Here is a 21,126-nt window from a genome sequence, read left to right on the forward strand (position 1 = left end):
AGATGGGTCCTGTTTTTTAATCCATTCTGCCAGACTATGTCTTTTGATTGGAGAGTTTAATCCATTAACATTCAGTGTTATTACTGCATGGGTAGTACTTTCTTCTACTGTTTTGCCTTCTGGATTTTCTATGTCATATCTAATTTTCCTTCTTTTTACCTTTACTCATAGTCTTCCTTTCTACACTCTTCTCCACACCTCTCTCTTCTGTCTTCGTATCTGTCTCTAGTGCTCCCTTTAGTATTTCTTGCAGAGCTGGTCTCTTGGTCACAAATTCTTTCAGTGATTTTTTTGTCTGAAAATGTTTTAATTTCTCCCTCATTTTTGAAGGACAGTTTTGCTGGATATAGAATTCTTGGTTGGCAGTTTTTCTCTTTTAATAATTTAAATATATTATCCCACTGTCTTCTTGCCTCCATGGTTTCTGCTGAGAGATCTGCGCATAGTCTTATTGGGCTTCCCTTGTATGTGATGGATTGCTTTTCCCTTGCTGCTTTCAAGATCCTCTCTTTCTCTTTGACCTCTGAAATTCTGATTATTAAATGTCTTGGAGTATGTCTATTTGGATCTATTCTCTTTGGGGTACGCTGCACTTCTTGGATCTGTAATTTTAAGTCTTTCATAAGAGTTGGGAAATTTTCAGTGATAATTTCCTCCATTAGTTCTTCTCCTCCTTTTCCCTTCTCTTCTCCTTCTGGGACACCCACAACACGTATATTCGTGCGCTTCATATTGTCTTTCAGTTCTCTGAGTCCCTGCTCATATTTTTCCATTTTTTTCCCTATAGTTTCTTTTCTGTTTCTTGTCGGATTTCAGATGTTCCGTCCTCCGGTTTTGAAATCCTATGTTCTGTCTCTTGAAATCTACCATAGTAGGTTTCCATTGTTTTTTTCATCTCTTCTACTGTGTCTTTCATTCCCATAAGTTCTGTGATTTGTTTTTCCAGACTTTCAGTTACTTCTTTTTGTTCTTTCCTTGCCTTCTTTATATCCTCCCTCAATTCATTGATTTGGTTTTTTGATGAGGTTTTCCATGTCTGTTCGTACATTCTGAATTAATTGTTTCAGCTCCTGTATGTCATTTGAATTGTTGGTTTGTTCCTTTGACTGGGCCATATCTTCAGTTTTCCTAGTGTGATTTGTTATTTTTTGCTGGCGTCTAGGCATTTAATTACCTTAATTAGTTTATTCTGGAGATTGCTTTCACTTCTTTTATCTAGGGTTTTCTTGCTGGATGAATTTGTTGTCTATCTGTTCTTTGACATTCCGTTCAGCTTTATCTGGACCTTTAGCTTAAGTTTTGTTTGACAGAGGAGAATTTTTCAGTTCTTGTTTTCTTGTTTCTTGCCCTGCTTGTGTGGTGCCTTTCCCCACACACACACTTAAGAGGGTCTACTTAGATATTATAGACCCCAGCCAGATTTTCGCAGACCAAACTGGCCTCCTATCAGGAGGAAAGAGTCACCTGCGTCGGTTTTACCTGAGGGTGAGACCCAGCAGGTTGAAAGTCTTTCCTGTGAAGTCTCTGGGCTCTGTTTTTCTTATCCTGCCCTGTGTGTGGCACTTGTCTGACTACAGGTCCCACCAGCATAAGATGATGCGGTACCTTTAACTTTGGCAGACTCTCCCTGCTGGGGGCGTGGTGGAGACAGAGGAGAGGTTGTAGGCTGGTTTTAATGGATTCAAATTACCAAGCCCTGGGGTCTGAATTCCTTGATGGAGGGATTCCATCTGGGTGGGGCTTCACCCCTCCCCTGGGGAAGGCACAAGCTCCAGATAAGCCCCCCAAAGAGCTCACTTCTGCCTATGCCTGGGGCAGTTTCAGCCTGAAAAGTCCTGCTGCTGTATCTAGAGGCAGTCAAGCCTTTGTAGATACACAGCCACAAAAACCTCTGTTTCCTTCTTTTTTTTTTTCCACCATTTTCTGTCAGTCCTGCCCCCTTGGCGCCAGGGCAAAAATGAGCAACCTCCGCTTTGATCAGGTGCATCTAAGCTGGGGGCCTATTTTTAGTAGTCAGAATTTGTTAATTAGTTCCACAATTGCCGTTTGATTGTGCCCAGTCCCTGCTGCTGGTAAAGTCCTTTCCTTTCCCCTCTGGGAAGCGGCCCGTTGGGGAGGGGCGCTGGCCGCCTCAACTTTGGGAACTCATAGTTGGTGGGGGGGGCTTGCAGCTGGTCCAGCTGGTCCAGAATGGGGTACGCTGTGTGTCTGGTCACTGATGTGGCCCAGGAGTTGTTCTGTACTGTTTCTGGTTATTTAGTAGTTGTTCTGGAGGACGAACTAAAACGCACACGTTGTTAAGCCGCCATCTTGACCCGAAAGTCTATGATTAACCAAGAAATCTAGACTTTTTTATTACAATAAGGACTTCTCTCTTTGGAATTGAAAAAGAGAAGTGGCCATGATGGGGTATGGGTTAGGTGAATTTGATAAAATACCATCTGGTCTCGTAGCTGAGGTTATTAAAGTGATCTTAGAGACTTGGGAAATGCTCTTGAATATTACGAACTGGGCGGGGGCTGGGGAGCAGACATGAAATGATAGTTACAGTATGATCCCATTTTTATTAAAAATATATGGCTGTACGTGGAATGTGATTGAAAACTTACCCATAATCACTTTAACAGTGGTTATATCTAGGTGGTAGAATTGTAATTTTAATTTTTTCTTTGTGTTTCACTATGGTTTCCAAATTATTTGCAATGAATGCTATAGTTTTTTTTTAAACTATTTTTTATTGTGAAATATAACATATACAAAAAAGCAATAAATTTCCAAGTACATTTTAACAAGTAGTTATAGAACGTTCAGATTTTGAAGTTTGGTATGGGTTATAGTTCCATGATTTTTCATTTTTTTCTTCTAGCTGCTCCAAGACACTGGAGACCAATAGAAATATCAGTATAATGATTCAGTACTCATACTCATGTGTTAAACCCAACCTTCTCACTTTTGATCTTTCTCCCACTCTTTAGGGGTATTTGGGCTATTCCCATTCAAACTTTTTTATGTTGGAAAAACTTATGGGATGGGAGATGGAATGAGTTGACGCTCTGGCAGATCTGGCCCCTCTGCATTTCGGGACTTTTCTGGTCCAGGGGACCCGTCTAGAGGTTGGAGGTTTTCGAGAGTTACCCTAGTGCCTGGAAACTTTGTAGAATCTTATATATTGCCCTTGGTATTCTTTAGGATTGGCAGGAATGGTTTTGGTTGGGGTTTGGCAAGTTATGATAGGTAGCAGTGTTGTTTAACTGAAGCATTAGACCTCCAGTGTAGCCTCTCGACTCTATTTGAACTCTCTCAGCCACTGATACCATATTTGTTACTCTTCTTTTCCCCCTTTTGGTCAGGATGGCATTGTTGATCCCACCTTTGCCAGGGCCAGGCTCATCCCTGGGAGTCATCTCCCACACTACCAGGGCGTCTTTCACTCCTGGATGTCATGTCTCACTGTAATAGTTTTATGGTTTAAAAAAAGAGCTGTTTAAAATTAAGAGGGAGGAGTTCCTGCTTTCAGCCAATGATGCAGTCAGTAATAGGGACCAGTTTTAATTCTCTTACTGTAGAAATCTGGACAAAATCTATGAAACAGCTGTTTTCTGGCTTTGAACAGCAGGTGGTAGGGACTCCCTGAGAGCAGAGGAAGCTGTGAGGTGGTCCCTGCCATCTGCCTGGATAGGTGGTAGGGGCTCCCTGAGAGCAGAAGAAGCCGTGAGGTGGTCCCTGCCGTCTGCCTGGATTTCTTTGGAAGGTGCCGTTTGGACTCTGGGCGGCAAGGGAGATTGGGAGCAGAGCAAAGCTGTTCCAACTACTTGGGGGAGATGGACTGGGGTTCAGGGGGGCTGGGGCAGCTGGAAGTTGCAGAGTAGAGGTCCAAAGAGTGAAGTAAAATGAGCCCCCAAATCTGCACTGGGGTCCCTTTGAGTTTTTGCTGAATTCTAAGACATATGTGCCTAAAGTGACGTTTCATGAGTCTGGGCATCTGTGTCTTCAGTGGTTCCTAAGTTCCCCCAGGCTGGGAGACACTCAGGTTCCCACCAGCCAGGGCGGAGAAATCCTCACTGATCTTGTAAGGCTTTTAGTACTGGCACCAGTGGCTGGCTTACTGGTGGTGCTAAGCTATCCCCAAGTAAAGCTACCCTAGACTTGTACCAGCAAAGCTTAAAAATGAACCTCAGAAGGATGAAATTGAACCACAAGTAACCTAACACTCTTTAAAGGAAGGCAGCAAAAATTTAAACACCCAACAAAATAAAATTCACGGTATCTAGTGATGAGTCAAATATTATAGCCATGCCAAGGAAGCAGAAAAGTATGACTTATAACGTGAGTGTAGTATTCAGATAAGGCCCTGCCCAACTCTGTGCCTGTCTGGCCAGCACGGAGAGTTACATTCTGGAGCCCAGCCTTTTCCTATTAGAATTTTTTTCAAATATATGATCTTGGCATTCTTAAAAGATTTATGTGCTGACGATAGGTCACGCATGTATTCTGCTCATTTTACACATGGAAGGGCCAGTGTAGTTTATCCTGGGCTGGTGGAGCTGTGCATTGTTCTTGCCTCGTCTGCAATCACAAGTGACTTTTCTGGTCTCTGAAAGGTTTTAAGATATGAGGTATTGGAGAGAAAGGAACGTAGACGAAAGAATTATAAATGAGTGTGCTTTATTGGGCTGCGCTCCCCGGCAGAGCTCACCGAACCCAAAAGGGAGTGAGGTGAGGCTGCGCCACGGGCTTTGGCGAGTGGAGTTTTTAAGGGCAGGGGTTAGTTGATGACATGAAAGGGGCAGCACATTAAACAAAGGATTATTGTGCTAGCGGGTTGAGCAGCGGGTGGTTAGATGTCCGTGAATAGATGTTTGCTGCACAAAGACCTTGATTTTAGCGGTTCACCTCCCGTTCCAGAGTGACGTCATGATTCCATTTATAGAGCCCTTCCTTATTCCCCCGACCTAACAGTCTCGACATTTTTACCTGTCGGACAGAAGTGGAGTCAGCACTAGAGCTTGCCAAGTTTGCCTGCTTTAATAACCCCAGTTAGAAGCGCTCGTGTTTACGGCAGCACGTCCAGTTCAAGGGCTGCAGATCAGGTGGGAGAAAGTACATGCAAACCTGGGATCCCCGAGCTGTGAGTCCCCTGTACCGAGAACTTTGTGGGCTGGCTGCACCCAGCGTGGCTTTCGGAGATAACCGCACACTTCTCAGGTGGGAGCCTGTCTCACGGCCCAGGGGACTCTTGTTTTTCTGTGTAGTCAGCTGCTTTCCAGAGGTCCAAGGCAAATATTGCACCCGATGAAAACATTGCTGCCCTGGATCTAGCTTTCCTGTGCCCCAGGTGTTTGGAGTAGGAGTGAATAAGGATAGAAGAAGAGGGAGGTTAGAGTTCAAGGGGCTTGCTTTTCTAGAGACCCCGTGAGGATGAGTAGCATAGTTACATTCTGTGTCCTCCAGGTGTTTGTTTGTCTAGGAAGGAACAGAATAGTATCTGAGCTATTATGTACCCCGTTTCATGCCAGTGCTGTGAAGCCAAGCCAAGTTCTTCTTCCGTGGGGATTTTGCGAGAAGCTCACCATTCTAATGGAGATTCTTGCAAGGACTGGTATGGAATGAGTTTAAAGAGAGATGGAACACTTTATTCTCTTTTTAAACCTTTTTTTTTTAATACCCTGCTTTTTAAACTTCGGTTCATTTAATTGTTCTCTATTTGAATATATGACATGCTTGGCTTAAAATTCAATAAAACCAACTAGATCGTAGTTAAAAAGACTTTCTAGAGTTTTTATGCATCTTGTCTTAGCTTATAAAAGCAAATCTTATATTTAAGGCTATTTTGGTGAAATAAATAATCCAATAAAATGTAATTAAGCCGAGATTCTGATAATTTGAAATTGGTAATAATTCCAGCTAGAGTTGTCTTTTTCACGTTTGAATTTTCAGCAGACAAAATAAAAAAGGGGAATCTCCAAACAAATACTAAGGATAAAATTCTGTACAAGACTAGCTTATTAAACCATCCTCATTGTCTACGGCTCTCTGGCAGCACTGCATAACCTTTTCTACGTTCTTGAAGTTAAGATAGCTGGGTTTTGTTGTTTAAAATACTATCCAAGCAGTGGTTATTGGCACTTTTTCTTCTCCCCAGTCTCCTTGGTGAGTTGAAAACCTTAGGTGGGCACCCCAATAATGTCTTAAGTTTTGGAACTGAAGACACCAGCTCTTGATGATTCCTTGCCTGCAAATATATTTGTGCAGCTGCCTTTGTTTCCTTAACCATGAGTCCCCTGGGTCCTGAGGAGGAGCCAGGCTGGGCATGGGAGGGACGAGTGGGCTTCCTGTGGCCTTCACATGGTGATGCCCTTTCTTAGGGTGGTAGAGTGGGCACCAGCCTCCGGTGCACTCATTCGCATCTGGCCCCTTGCCGTAGCTCTTCGACTGCTCTTGATCTGAGCAAGTAGCTGGTGCACGTGTTGGCACTGAACTCTAATCGTATAAATCAGTATGAAGCATGGATTTAAATTGGCCTTCACATTGTGTAATTGCAGGGAGCTATTGAGTATACCATGGATTTGGTAATTTGAATTCGAGGTTTGGAAACCATTTACATCCTGTCTGCTAATCCTATCTTTTGCCTGTCATTTAGAACCCTGGGGACTGTTATTCGTCCTGATTATATTTTGAACCATTTGAAAGCTGTCAAAATAATTTTTATTAACACTGGTATGGGAATTGTTTGGGAATCTTAGTTATTTAAAAGCTTTTTTCACATTCTCTGAGAATTTTGAGAAAGAATGTTCTTCTTTGAATATTTTTAAGTTGATGTTTTAAAAAGTTGATATCTAAAATTTTTCATTACACTTTGAAATGATAAAGAATATAATTTCTGGCACATTGCAACTATTAATATTTTAATATTCTTGTGTTGTTTTTAACTATATATCCAGTGGAATCTTTATAACATGGCAATTTGATACTCACCCTTAGCAGTTAGAAATTTTACATCATTTCTTTTCCTCTTTCCATTCATGTTAACATTCTCCTCTCACAGAATTTCTTCCTAATATGTGATATTTTTATGCATCTAAGTTTTTATTGATCAACTCATCATAATTCTCTGCAACAAAAACATATATACATATTGAACATTAAAAAAATTTTCTGAGGCTTTAGTATTCCAAGTATTAAAAAAAGTTTTTTTGATTGAACTATCATTGCTGTTGAAGTCAATACCCAGCAGAGCCAAAGAAATGCGTCTCATTTTGATTAGGGATGGAAAGTTTCATTTTGTTGAAACTGTATTTTGAAATGCAGTGGCTAGATTTCCCCCTAGTTTAATTATCCTGAAACAGGGTTTAACATCAGTTTTATTCCTATCTTTCATTTTTATAGATGCGTCCCATGGACCCTTATTCCTTTAAATAAGTGGCTGGGAACAGGGAGCATTTGCTTCGGCAGTGCCATTTGCTTCTTTGGGCCCTCCTGGTCTGTATGCCAGAATCTCGTGATCTGAAACTTAATGAAATGACCTCAGCCAAGATGTTGTCTTGCCCCAAACGCCCGTGGGTCCTCTGTGGAGCCACGTTGACGAGAGTCTGGGTATGAAGGGAGTCCTGTCCTCATCTGTGGACATGAGGGGAGGGCTAAGGTGGAAGCCCCGAGCTGCCATGTGCTTCGCTTGGTCCCTGAGGCCAAAGGTCGAGAACGGTCTTAACGCCCCCACCTCCTGTGTCCCCACAGAGACAATTCTGAGCACGCCGCCGCCTGCTAATGAGGTTCCGCAGCCCCAGGCCCAAGCCTTGCACTACACCCTGGCCAACGCCCAGCAGGTCCAGATCCACCAAATTGGAGAAGATGGACAGGTCCAAGTAGTACGTATTCATCTTGGGAATCTGCCTTGGCCGGGTGGGCTGGGCAGCTTGGCGGGTGGGGACATGGCTGGTGCCTGCTGCTTGTCTGGAGCACGCCTATAGCACAGGGAAAGCATTAGTGTTTTGCAAATGAAAGCCAGTTCCTTAAAGGGACTTGTACTTGAAACGCATTAGGGGCTGTTAGCCTGGTCCCCACCTGACTCACCTCACCCAGTTCTGCTGAGAACATCTGTGCTCCTGCATATGTCAGGCTTGGTGACCAAAGTGTCTGCCCTGAGAGTCAGGCCAGTGGACAGGCCCAGCCGTGGCCTGTTCTCCCAGGGAAGCATCGTAGGTCTTCCTCCCAGCTTGGAAACACTGGTACCTTTCTACTTAGAAAAGAAAAGTGATTACCTGCTGCAGTTTGTGTTGAGAGCTAGCTGTGTTGGTGACTGCATGGCTGTCACTTTGGAAATGTTCAACATATGCTAAGTGCTCCTGGCACCTCAGCTCCTTGATGAGTCAGAATGGCCGTCCTTGCCCCACCCTGGGTGGTCCGCTCTTCTCTGTGGTTTGTGGACGCCCCAGCGCAAGCCACCTGGTGAGTGCAGTGGACTGCGCGGCCGACAGTGAGGCGCGAGGCCCTCGCACACACCAGGAATGTCTGTGGCAGGATGGCAGGGGCAGAACAGCAGGGAAGACTTTTCTGGGGATTCCGCTAGGGAGACTAGAATGTCAGCCTGCCTCTGGGATCTTGTTGATGTTTTTAATCCCACGCAGCCTCCTGAGGGCATTGGGGGATGGTGGCTGACCATCAGGCCTCTCCTTTGCCAGGACTTCCTCCTGAAAAGAAGCTCCCGATTATCGAGAAAGAAATACAGCTGTACGCTCGGTGCCCCCCTCTCAGTTTGGTGTTGGGTGGGCTTTCAGGACGTGTGGAAGGGCCACTTCTACATGGGTCCTTCCCTCTTCTTCCAAAAAAGATGAGGCAGTCTTGAGTAGGGAATTCTTTTTAATTTACATTTACAAGGACAATTACTATCATCTCATTATTAGCAAGGTTCTTTGAAAGAATTTCAGAATAGGTAACATTGATGTAGACATAGAAAATGAAAGCAATAGGAAATTCTGCAGTAGTTTAAGGTCTGTTTTGACTAGAGTAGGGTTGTAAATGAGATAATGTATATTAATTTCATGTATCTCAGTTGAGGTTTATAGGCATTATTTGTAGAAAGTGACCATATCTACAGAGCATAGATACATTTTAGTTGTATTCTTTGCTTGTGGAACTGCATTTATTAGTGTTTACTCCAGCTCTTTGAAGTAGTCATGTGCTTCTTTGATGTTAAAAACTCACTGTCGGGCCACGGTGGCTCAGCAGGTAAGAATGCTTGCCTGCCATGCCCGAGGACCCGGGTTCGATTTCCGGTGCCTGCCCATGTAAAATTAAAAAAACAAAAAACAAAACAAAAACTCACTGTTCTGTTGACAGAGCAGATGCACGTGCCTCAGTCCCCTCCACATCCCATCTCATGCTGCGGAGCCTTTTGGCTTCTCAGATGACTGAAGATGCTCCCCAAGGGCCAACTATGTTTCTGCTCCTTCTGAGATGAAATTATGATTTCTACAAAAAGTTTTCATTAGGATAATTTTCTGGGATATTTTTGTTTCCCTCTTTTCTATAGGTCGTTCACATTCTTACGTTTACTTCTCTAGTAACATTTAAAGATTTAACAGGTTTTCCCTCAGGCCCATTGCTCCTTTAAGATTGCTGTAGCGTGTTGTGTGTGTGTTACATACTAAACATTTAACTGAAAGAGGCTGTTTAATAAACATATGTACATATTACTGCACTGTTCAGGATTAAATCGTCTTTTCTGAATTGTGAGCAGCAGATACCCAAGAACAAAACTTCCGGGAAACATCTCTTGTTCCCTTTGGCCTTGATTCTTCTGACGCTCCTTCGCATTCTCTTGTCGTAGATCCCCCAGGGACACCTCCACATCGCCCAGGTGCCGCAGGGGGAGCAGGTGCAGATCATGCAGGACAGTGAGGTGAGTCCGTGACTGGGCCAGGGCTGGGGCCCCTGTCCTTGGGGCTGCAATGGCGGGCTCCCTGCTCTTGGGGTACCCTAACCCTCCGCTGGGCCAGAGTGAAATGAGAGCAGGGGTCCCCAGGTGACCTGGGCTTCCAGCAGTGGCCAGGAGGCTCTTGCCTGCTGCTGGCGGCCTCCTTCCCCTCCCCATGCCTTGTCCACACATTTGCTGGTCCGTGGGCCTTTTAAAGACCTGTCCACACTAATGCCTTTGCCCCTGGCTGGAGCTGCCTTCTGAGCATCCCTCCTTCTGTGCTCCACCTCTTCCCTCTGAACTCAGATCTGTGCCTGCAGGGTCAGCCCCTTTGCTCTTCAGCCTACAGAGAACCGTGGTTTTTCCATCCTCAGAGGCCAAGTGCTGGAGTGGGGTGAGCAGGAAGCTCGATCCTGCCACCCACGGCTCAGTGATCTTAGGCAGCCCCTCTCCTAGCCTCAGCTTCTTTCCCAACGTGGAATAGTCCCCATGTGGCTCATTCCTGACATGCTGCCCATCCGGGTCTTTTCTCTCGGTGGCGGTTGCTTTCCTTTCAGCCAGCCCAGCCCCTCCCACTCAACTTTAAGGACTAGATTGGTGCTGCCTCTGTCTCTGATTTTTTCCATCTCTCCCCCTAACCTGCTCCTGAAATCGTGCTCCCCAAGGGTGCTTTCCTGACCCCTTGCTCTCATGTGTGTTGTTGCCCCGCTTCCACTGGCTCCCTTAAGCAGGGACAGCGTCTTCCTGTGTGTCCCTCGTCTTCCTGTGTGTCCCTCGTCTTCCTGTGTGTCCCTCATCTTCCTGTGTGTCCCTCAACTTCGGCTTCACGCCTGGACCCTGGCAGATACTCGGTGATGTACACCTGCTGCCCCATTGTAGTTTTGTGTTAAGCTACCTGCACTTGTCCCCGTATCCAGCTGTAAGCTCACTGAGAGCAGGGCCTGTGCCTCTCTGCCTTGGCATCGATCCCCTGCATTGTCGGGGATGGTGGTTGCCCATGGAGGGGCCCAGAGAAGACTGTTTGCACAGGTCTTCCCCTGATGGAACGAGAAGCAGATAGGAAACAGAGTGACTGAGAGTTATGGGTGGTCACAGACCCTTTCAGGTGAAGTCTCTCAAGGGAAGCATACACTTGGCTTAGGGGTGCCTAAAGGCTTTTCAGAGCTCTTTTGCTGAAATTTTTCCTTAGGGTCTGGTGGCAACCTGGGCTACTCCCATTAAATAGATGTAAAAAATTGAGAGAGTACCACGGTTTCAAGAAGTTCAGTTGCCAGAGTCCCGTGGGCTGACATGGAGGCTAAGGGCAGATTTGTTCACATGTGGGAGAGGTGCCGAGTGTGTGCTCCATGCACGATTCTGTGCTGGGTGCTGGAGTGGGGCAGAAATGGGTCCTTCCAGGACTGGCTGCATCTGAGGTGACGAGAGCTGAGCTGACAGAGCCATGTTCATCAGAGAACACAGGGCACCCGGTAGAGGGACGCAGGGGTGGTTTTACAGTGGATCTGGCTTTAGCTTGGGCCTGGCAAACTTTGGATATCCAGAAACTATCACTGGGGAATAATGTAAAAGGGAAAAAGTGTGAGCAAAGATTCAGTGGAGAGGACAAAGACACGGTTAAAAGACTATGAGGCCAGTAGCTTAGTGAGGTTTGGGATTTAGTTCATCCCCCAGAGCAGCTAGTAAATAGCCAGGGACAGTACAGAACAACTGCTGGGGCCACATCAGTGACCGGACACACAGGGTACCAAAGTCTGGACCTGCTGGACCAGCTGCGATTGCGCCGTGAACTGTGAGTCCCCCAAGCCGTGACAGCCAGTGCCCTTCCCCCACATGCTGGTTCCCAGAGGGGAAAGGAAAAGAGACTTTACTAACAACAAGGGGCTGAGCCAACCAAGCTCCAATTATGGAATTAAGTAGCAAATTCTGACTACTAAAAATAGGCCCCCAGCTGAGCTGAACCTCAAGTAAAAGCTGAGGTTGCTGGGTTTTGCCCAGGTGCAGAGGGGGTAGGGATGAAAGAAAAAGGAAAAAATACAGAGGTTATTTTGGATTGGACAGCACAAAATACTTGAAAGGGGCTGGATCCTGAAGGAAAGGAGGGGGCACATAGGACCTGCAGATACACAGAGCAACGTACCAACTTAAGCTCTTGACCGGCAAACCCAAGGAACGGGGGTCCTGCTCTGAAAAGGATTTTTTTCTTTTCTTTTTTGTGGCTGTGTTTCTATGGCTTGACTGCTCTTTGTATACAACTGCAAGCCTTCTCAAGCTCCAACTGCCCCAGACAAGGGCCCAATTAAGCTTGTCTGAGAGCTGGTCTGGATGCTGTGCCTTCTTCAAGAGAGGGGTGGTGCCCAGCTCAGGTGGAATCCCTCCCTCAAGAAATCCAGACCCTGGGTCTGGAAAACTGAAGTGACTAAAGCCGGCCAAAAACTCTCCTCTGTCTCAACCACGCCCTGAATGGAAGAGTCTGCTGAAGTCAAAGGTACCACATCACCTTATTCTGGGGGCACCCACAGGCAGACAAGTACCACAAACTGGGCAGGATAGGAAAAGCACAGAGTCTAGAGGTTTCATAGGAAAGTCTGTCAACCTGCTGGGTCTCATCCTCGGGAAAAACTGACAAGGTAACTCTTTCCTCCTGAGAGGAGGGCAGTGTAGTCTGGGAAAATCTGATTGGGGTCTGTAATACCTAAGTAGACTTACGTAAGGAAAGAGAAAAAGCCACCATGCAGGCAGGGCAAGAAACAAGAACTGAAAAATTCTAATCTGTTAAACAAAACCTAAGCTAGAGGTCTAGAATAAGCTAAACTGAATGACAAAGAACAGATAAACAGCAAAGTCATCCAGCAAGAAAATCCTAGGTAAAAAAAGTGAAGACAATCTTCAGAATAAGTTCCTTAAGGTAATGAATACCTAGATGCCAGCAAAATATAATGAATCATACTAGTAAAATTGAAGATATGGCTGAGTCAAAGGAACAAACCAACAATTCAAATAAGATATAGGAGTTGAAACAATTAATTCAGAATGTTTAAACAGACATGGAAAATCTCATCAAAAATCAAATCAGGGCGGGCCGCGGTGGCTCAGCGGGCAAGAGTGCTTGCCTGCCATGCCGGAGGACCCCGGTTCGATTCCCGGCCCCAGCCCATGTAAAAAACAAACAAACAAACAAAATATAATAAAAATAAAGATGTTTCCCTTTCTTCCTCCCTTCCTTCCTTCCATCCTTCCTTCCTTCTCTGTCTTTCTTTAAAAAAAAAAAAAAATCAAATCAATGAATTGAGGGAAGATATAAAGAAAACAAGGAATGAACAAAAAGAAGAAATGGAAAGTCTGAAAAACCAAATCATAGAACTTATGGGAATGAAAGGCACAGTAGAAAAGATGAAAAAAGAAAAACAATGGAAACGTACAATGTTAGATTTCAAGAGGCAGAAGATAGGATTAGTGAACTGGAGGATGGGACATCTGAAATCTGACAAGCAAAAGAAAATATAGAGAAAAGAATGGAAAAATATAAGCAGGGACTCAGGGAATTGAATGACAACATGAAGCACATGAATATACCTGTTGTGGGTATCCAGAAAGAGAAGAGAAGGGAAAGGGAGGAGAAAGTAATGGAGTAAGTTGTCACTGAAAATTTCCCAACTCTTAAGAAAGACTTAAAATTACAGATCCAAGAACTTCAGCATACCCCAAACAGAATAGCTCCAAATAGACACAAGACAAGACACTTACTAATCAGAATGTCATATGTCAAAGAGAAAGAGAGGTTTTGAAATCAGCATGAAAGGAAGCCCAATAAGACTATGTATAGATTTCTCAGTAGAAACCATGGAGGTGAGAAGACAGTGGTATTATATATTTAAGATACTAAAAGAGAAAAACTGCCAACCAAGAAGTCTATATCCAGCAAAATTGTCCTTCAAAAATGAGGGGGAAAAAAACATTTTAAGACAAAAAATCACTGAGAATTTGTGGCCAAGAGATCAGCTCTGTAAGAAATACTAAAGGGAGCACTAGAGACAGATAGGAAAAGACAGGAGAGACAGGTATGGAGAAGAGGGTAGAAATGAAGACTATCAAAAGATAAAAGGAAGAAAAATTAAATATGACATAAAATCCAAAAGACAAAATGGCAGAAGAAAGTACTGCCCTTACAGTAATAACACTAAATGTTAATGGATTAAAACTCCCCAATCAAAAGACATAGACTGACAGAATGGATTAAAAAACAGGACCCATCTATATGCTGTCTACAGGAAATGCATTTTAGACCCAAGGATAAACATAGGTTGAAAGTGAAAGGTTGGGAAAAGATATTTCATGCAAACAACAGTCAGAAAAGAACAGGAGTAGCTATACTAGTATCCAACAAATTAGACTTCAAATGTAAAACAATTAAAAGACACAAAGAAGGACACTATGCATTAATAAAAGGAACAATTCAGCAGGAAGACATAACAATCATAACTATTTATGCACCAAGCCAGAATGCTGCAAAATGCATGAGGCAAATGCTGAAAACACTGAAAAGAGAAATAGACACATCTACCATAATAGTTGGAGACTTCAGCTCCCCACTCTCATCAATGGACAATAGAGGGTCAATAAAAAAAACAGAGGATTTAAATAATACAATAAATGAACTAGACTTAACAGACATTTATAAAACATTACACCCCACTGCAGCAGGATACACCTTTTTCTCAAGTGCTCCTGGATTATTGTCAAGGATAGACCATATGCTGGTCACAAAGCAAGTCTGAATAAATTTAAAAAGATTGAAATCATACAAAACACTTTCTCAGATCATAAAGAAATGAATTTGGAAATCAATAACAGGCAGAGGTCCAGAAAATTCACAAATATATGGTGGCTCAGCAACACAGTCTTAAAACAACCAGTGGGTCAGGGAAGAAATTACAAGGAAAATCAGTAAATATCTCGAGGCAAATGAAAATCATATCAAAATTTATGGGATGCAGCAGAGGCAATGCTAAGAGGAAAATTTATTGCCCTAAATGCCTATATCAAAAAAGAAGAAAGAGCAAAAATCAAGGAATTAACTGTTCTCTTGGAAGAACTAGAGAAAGAACAGCAAACTAACCCCAAAGCAAGCGAAGAGAAAGAAATAATGAAGATTAGAGCTGAAATAAATGAAACTGAGAACATGGAAACAATCAAGAAAATCAACAAAACTATGAGAAAATCAGTAAGATTGATGGACCCTTAGCAAGGTTAACAAAAAGAAGAAGAGAGAGGATGCAAATAAATAAAATCAGGAATAGAAGAGGAGACATAACCACTGACCCGCAGAAATAAAGGAGGTAATGAGAGTATACTATGAACAAATTTATACTAATAAATTAGACAATATTGATGAAATGGACAACTTCTCAGAAATGTATGAACAACCAGCATTGACTCAAGGCGAAATAGACCACTTCAACAAACCAGTCACAAGTAATGAAACTTTGAATCGGTCATTAAGAAACTCCCCCAGCAGAAAAGTCCAGGACCAGGTGGCTTCACATGTGAATTCTACCAAACATTCAAGAAAGAATTAGTACCAATCCAGCTCAAACTTTTCAAAACAATTAAAGACGAGGGAAGGCTGTCTCACTCATTCTATGAAGCCAATATCACCATCATACCAAAGCCATACAAAGATACTATGAGAAAAAAAAAATTACAGACCAATTTCTCTAATGACAGGAGATGCAAAAATCCTCAGCAAAATTCTTGCAAATCGAATCCAGCAGCATATTAAAAGAATTATAGGAGGGGCCAAGATGGCGGCTTAGTAAGGTGTGCGCGTCTTAGTTCCTCCTCCAGAACAACTACTAAATAACCAGAAACAGTGCACAACAGCTCCCGGGGCCACGGCAGGGATGGGACACACAGTGTACCCCAGTCTGGATTGGCTGGTCCGGCTACGAGAATCCGCTGCGGTGAGCTCCCCGAGCGGCGTGCGCTTCCCCGGGCCGCGGCAGCTGGCGGCAGGTGCACCTCCCTCCCTCCTTCCTGGATGGACTGGGAGTCTCGGAGAGGCGAGTTTCCCAAGCTGCGGCGGCCGGCAACCAACACCCCTCCCTTGCGGGCAGCTTCCCTGACCAGCTACGAGTCTTGGGTCGGCGAGTTTCCCAGCCCGCGGCAGCCGGCGACCGGTGCCCCTCCTCCACAGGTGGCTTCCCGGTCCGGCAGCGGGTCTCAGATTGCGAGTTTCCCAAACCGCGGCCGGCGACTGGTGCCCCTCCCGCACAGGCAGCTACCCGGAGGGAAAGGAAAGAGTTTCCAAACGGTAGCGGGGACTGAGCACAACCAAACACCAATAGTGGCGTTAATGGACAAATTCTGACTACTAGAAGTAGGCCCCAGCTCAGGCGAAACTGATCAAGGCGGAAGTCGCCTATTGGGCTAACTGAAAAAGAGGAAAGAGAGCAAAACAGAGCCTTCTGCAGCTGTTTCTACGGAAGCTTGGTTGCCTCTGGGCTCGAATACACAAGGTGCAACTGCCCCAAACACAGAAACAGGCTGCTTTCACGGCTCTCTACCACATGAACCTTCCCCATGGGAGGGGTGAAACGCAACTCAGGTGGAGTCCCTCTCTCAGGGAATTCAGATCCCAGGACTTCGCAATTTGAAGCCATTAAAACCAGCCTACAACCTTTCCTCTGTCTCCACCATGCACACAGCAGGGAGAGCCTTTCAAAGTTAAAGGAGCCACAACATCTTTTGCTGGTGGGACCCACAGACAGACAAGCACCACATACTGGGCAGGATAAGAAAAACAGAGCCCAGAGACTTCACGGGAAAGTCTTTCAACCTGCTGGGTCTCACACTCAGGGAAATCTGATTAAATGTACAGACGCCAGCAAAAAATAACAAATCACACCAGGAAAATTGAAGATATGGCCTAGTCAAAGGAATGAACCAATAGTTCAAATGAGATACAGGAGCTGAGACAACTAATTCTGAATATACGAACAGAAATGGAAAACCTCTTCAAAAACCAAATCAATAAATTGAGGGAGGACATGAAGAAGGCATGGGATGAACAAAAAGAAGAAATGGAAAGTCTGAAAAAAGAAAAGAACTTATGGGCATGAAAGATACAGTAGAAGAGATGAAAAAACAATGGAAACCTACAATGGTAGATTTCAAGAGAAAGAGGTTAGAATTAGTGACCTGGAAGATGGAACATCTGAAATCCAAAAAGAAACAGAAACTATAGGGAAAAAAATGGAAAAATTTGAACAGGGGCTCAGGGAATTGAATGATAATATGAAGCGCACAAATATACATGTTGTGGGTGTCCCAGAAGCAGAAGAGAAGGGAAAAGGAGGAGAAAAACTAATGGAAGAAATTATCACTGAAAATTTCCCAACTCTCATGAAAGACTGAAAATTACAGATCCAAGAAGTGCAGCGCACCCCAAAGAGAATAGATCCAAATAGGCATTCTCCAAGACACTTACTAGTGAGAATGTCAGAGGTCAAAGAGAAAGAGAGGATCTTGAAAGCAGCAAGAGAAAAGCAATCCATCACATACAAGGGAAACCCAATAAGACTATGTGTAGATTTCTCAGCAGAAACCATGGAAGCTAGAAGACAGTGGGATGATATATTTAAATTACTAAAAGAGAAAAACTGCCAACCAAGACTCCTATATCCAGCAAAATTGTCCTTCAAAAATGAGGGAGAAATTAAAACATTCTCAGACAGAAATCACTGGGAGAATTTGTGACCAAGAGACCAGCTCTGCAAGAAATACTAAAGGGAGCACTAGAGTCAGATACGAAAAGACAGAAGAGAGAGGTATGGAGAAGAGTGTAGAAAGAAGGAAAATCAGATATGATATATATAATACAAAAGGCAAAATGGTAGAGGAAAGTATTACCCAAACAGTAATAACACTAAATGTTAAAGGAATGAATTCCCCAATCAAAAGACATAGACTGGCAGAATGGATTAAAAAACAGGATCCTTCTATATGCTGTCCACAGGAAACACATCTGAGATCCAACGATAAACATAGGTTGAAAGTGAAAGGTTGGGAAAAGATATTTCATGCAAATAACAACCAGAAGAGCAGGAGTAGCTATACTAATATCTAACAAATTAGACTTCAAATGTAAAACAGTTGAAAGAGACAAAGAAGGACACTATATACTAATAAAAGGAACAATTCAACAAGAAGACATAACAATCATAAATATTTACACACCAAACCAGAATGCCCCAAAATATGTGAGGAATACACTGCAAATACTGAAAAGGGAAATAGACACATCTACCATAATAGTTGGAGACTTCAATTCCCCACTCTCATCAATGGAAAGAACATCTAGACAGAAGATCAATAAAGAAACAGAAAATTTGAATATTACAATAAATGAGCTAGACTTAACAGACATTTATAGGACAGTACACCCCACAACAGCATGATACACCTTTTTCTCAAGTGCTCATGGATCATTCTCAAAGATAGACCATATGCTGGGTCACAAAGCAAGTCTCAACAAATTTAAAAAGATTGAAATCATACACAACACTTTCTCAGATCATAAAGGAATGAAGTTGTAAATCAATAATAGGCAGAGTGCCAGAAAATTCACAAATACGTGGAGGCTCAACAACACACTCTTAAACAACCAGTGGGACAAGGAAGAAATTACAAGAGAAATTAGTAAATATCTCGAGGCGAATGAAATGAAAACACAACATATCAAAACCTATGGGACGCAGCAAAGGCAGTGCTAAGAGTGAAATTTATTGCCCTAAATGCCTATATCAAAAAAGAAGAAAGGGCAAAAATTCGGGAATTAACTGTCCACTTGGAAGAACTGGAGAAAGAACAGCAAACTAACCCCAAAGCAAGCAAAAGGAAAGAAATAACAAAGATTAGAGCAGAAATAAATGAAATTGAGAACATGAAAACAATAGAGAAAATCAATAAGACCAGAAGTTGGTTCTATGAGAAAATCAACAAGATTGATGGGCCCTTAGCAAGATTGACAAAAAGAAGAGAGAGGATGCAAATAAATAATTACAGAAATGGAAGAGGAGACATAACCACTGACCTCACAGAAATAAAGGAGGTAATAACAGGATACTATGAACAACTTTATGCTAATAAATACAACAATGTAGATGAAATGGACAAGTTCCTAGAAAGGCATGAACAACCAACTTTGACTCAAGAAGAAATAGACGACCTCAACAAACCAATCTCAAGTAGAGAAATTGAATCAGTCATTCAAAAGCTTCCCAAAAAGAAAAGTCCAGGACCAGACGGCTTCACATGTGAATTCTATCAAACATTCCAGAAAGAATTAGTACCAACTCTGCTCAAACTCTTCAAAAGAATTCAAGTGGAGGGAAAGCTACCTAATTCATTCTATGAAGCCAACATCACCCTCATACCAAAACCAGGCAAAGATATTACAAAAAAAGAAAACTACAGACCAATCTTTCTAATGAATATAGATGCAAAAATCCTCAACAAAATTCTAGCAAATCGAATCCAGCAACACATTAAAAGAATTATACATCATGACCAAGTAGGATTCATCCCAGGTATGCAAGGATGGTTCAACATAAGAAAATCAATTAATGTAATACACCATATCAACAAATCAAAGCATAAAAATCACATGATCATCTCAATTGATGCAGAGAAGGCATTTGACAAGATTCAACATCCTTTCCTGTTGAAAACACTTCAAAGGATAGGAATACAAGGGAACCTCCTTAAAATGATAGAGGGAATATATGAAAAACCCACAGCTAATATTATCCTCAATGGGGAAAAATTGAAAACTTTCCCCCTAAGATCAGGAACAAGACAAGGATGTCCACTATCACCACTATTATTCAACATTGTGTTGGAAGTTCTAGCCAGAGCAATTAAGACAAGAAAAAGAAATACAAGGCATCAAAATTGTAAAGGAAGAAGTAAAACTATCACTGTTTGCAGATGATATGATACTATACGTCGAAAACCCTGAAAAATCCACAGCAAAACTACTAGAGCTAATAAATGAGTACAGCAAAGTAGCAGGTTACAAGATCAACATTCAAAAATCTGTAGTGTTTCTATACACTAGTAATGAACAAACTGAGGGGGAAATCAAGAAACGGATTCCATTTACAATTGAAACTAAAAGAATAAAATACTTAGGAATAAATTTAACTAAAGAGACAAAAGACCTATACAAAGAAAACTACAAAAAACTGTTAAAAGAAATCACAGAAGACCTAAATAGATGGAAGGGCATACCGTGTTCATGGATTGGAAGACTAAATATAGTTAAGATGTCAATTCTACCTAAATTGATTTACAGATTCAACGCAATACCAATCAAAATCCCAACAACTTATTTTTCAGAAATAGAAAAACCAATAAGCAAATTTATCTGGAAGGGCAAGGTGCCCCGAATTGCTAAAAGTATCCTGAGGAAAAATAACAAAGCTGGAGGTCTTATGCTGCCTGACTTTAAGGCATATTATGAAGCCACAGTGGTCAAAACAGCATGGTACTGGCATATTGACCAATGGAATCGAATAGAGTGTTCAGATATAGGCCCTCTCATCTATGGACATTTGATCTTCGATAACGCAGTCAAGCCAACTCATTTGGGACAGAACAGTCTCTTCAATAAATGGTTCCTAGAGAACTGGATACTTATATGCAAAAGAATGAAAGAGGACCCGTATCTCACACACTATACAAAAGTTAACTCAAAATGGATCAAAGATCTAAACATTAGGTCTAAGACCATAAAACAGTTAGAGGAAAATGTAGGGAGATATCTTATGAATCTTATAATTTGAAGCGGTTTTATGGACCTTACACCTAAAGCAAGAGCACTGAAGAAAGAAATAAATAAATGGGAGCTCCTCAAAATTAAACACTTGTGCATCAAGGAACTTCATCAAGAAAGTAAAAAGACAGCCTACACAAAGGGAGACAGTATTTGGAAACGACATATCAGATAAAGGTCTAGTATCCAGAATTTATAAAGAGATTGTTCAACTCAACAACAAAAAGACAGCCAATCCAATTACAACATGGGCAAAAGACTTGAACAGACACTTCTCAGAAGAGGAAATACAAATGGCCAAAAGGCACATGAAGAGATGCTCAATGTCCCTGGCCATTAGAGAAATGCAAATCAAAACCACAATGAGATATCACCTCAC

The 21,126-nt window shown here is 42.7% G+C and overlaps 1 protein-coding gene across 3 annotated transcripts in view; it reads left to right on the plus strand.

Annotated features, from left to right (window-relative positions):
• BANP (BTG3 associated nuclear protein) overlaps positions 1 to 21,126 on the plus strand; it is a 189,313-nt gene that overhangs the window by 105,910 nt on the left and 62,277 nt on the right. For all 3 annotated transcript variants that reach the window (XM_077133259.1, XM_077133258.1, XM_077133260.1), the window contains 2 exons: positions 7,735 to 7,865; positions 9,827 to 9,898. In XM_077133259.1, the coding sequence (XP_076989374.1) occupies positions 7,735 to 7,865; positions 9,827 to 9,898 (203 nt within the window). The remainder of the gene's footprint in view (positions 1 to 7,734; positions 7,866 to 9,826; positions 9,899 to 21,126) is intronic.

The sequence above is a fragment of the Tamandua tetradactyla genome, chromosome 16 (genome assembly GCF_023851605.1).
Source record: "Tamandua tetradactyla isolate mTamTet1 chromosome 16, mTamTet1.pri, whole genome shotgun sequence".
Classification (NCBI taxonomy): domain Eukaryota; kingdom Metazoa; phylum Chordata; class Mammalia; order Pilosa; family Myrmecophagidae; genus Tamandua; species Tamandua tetradactyla.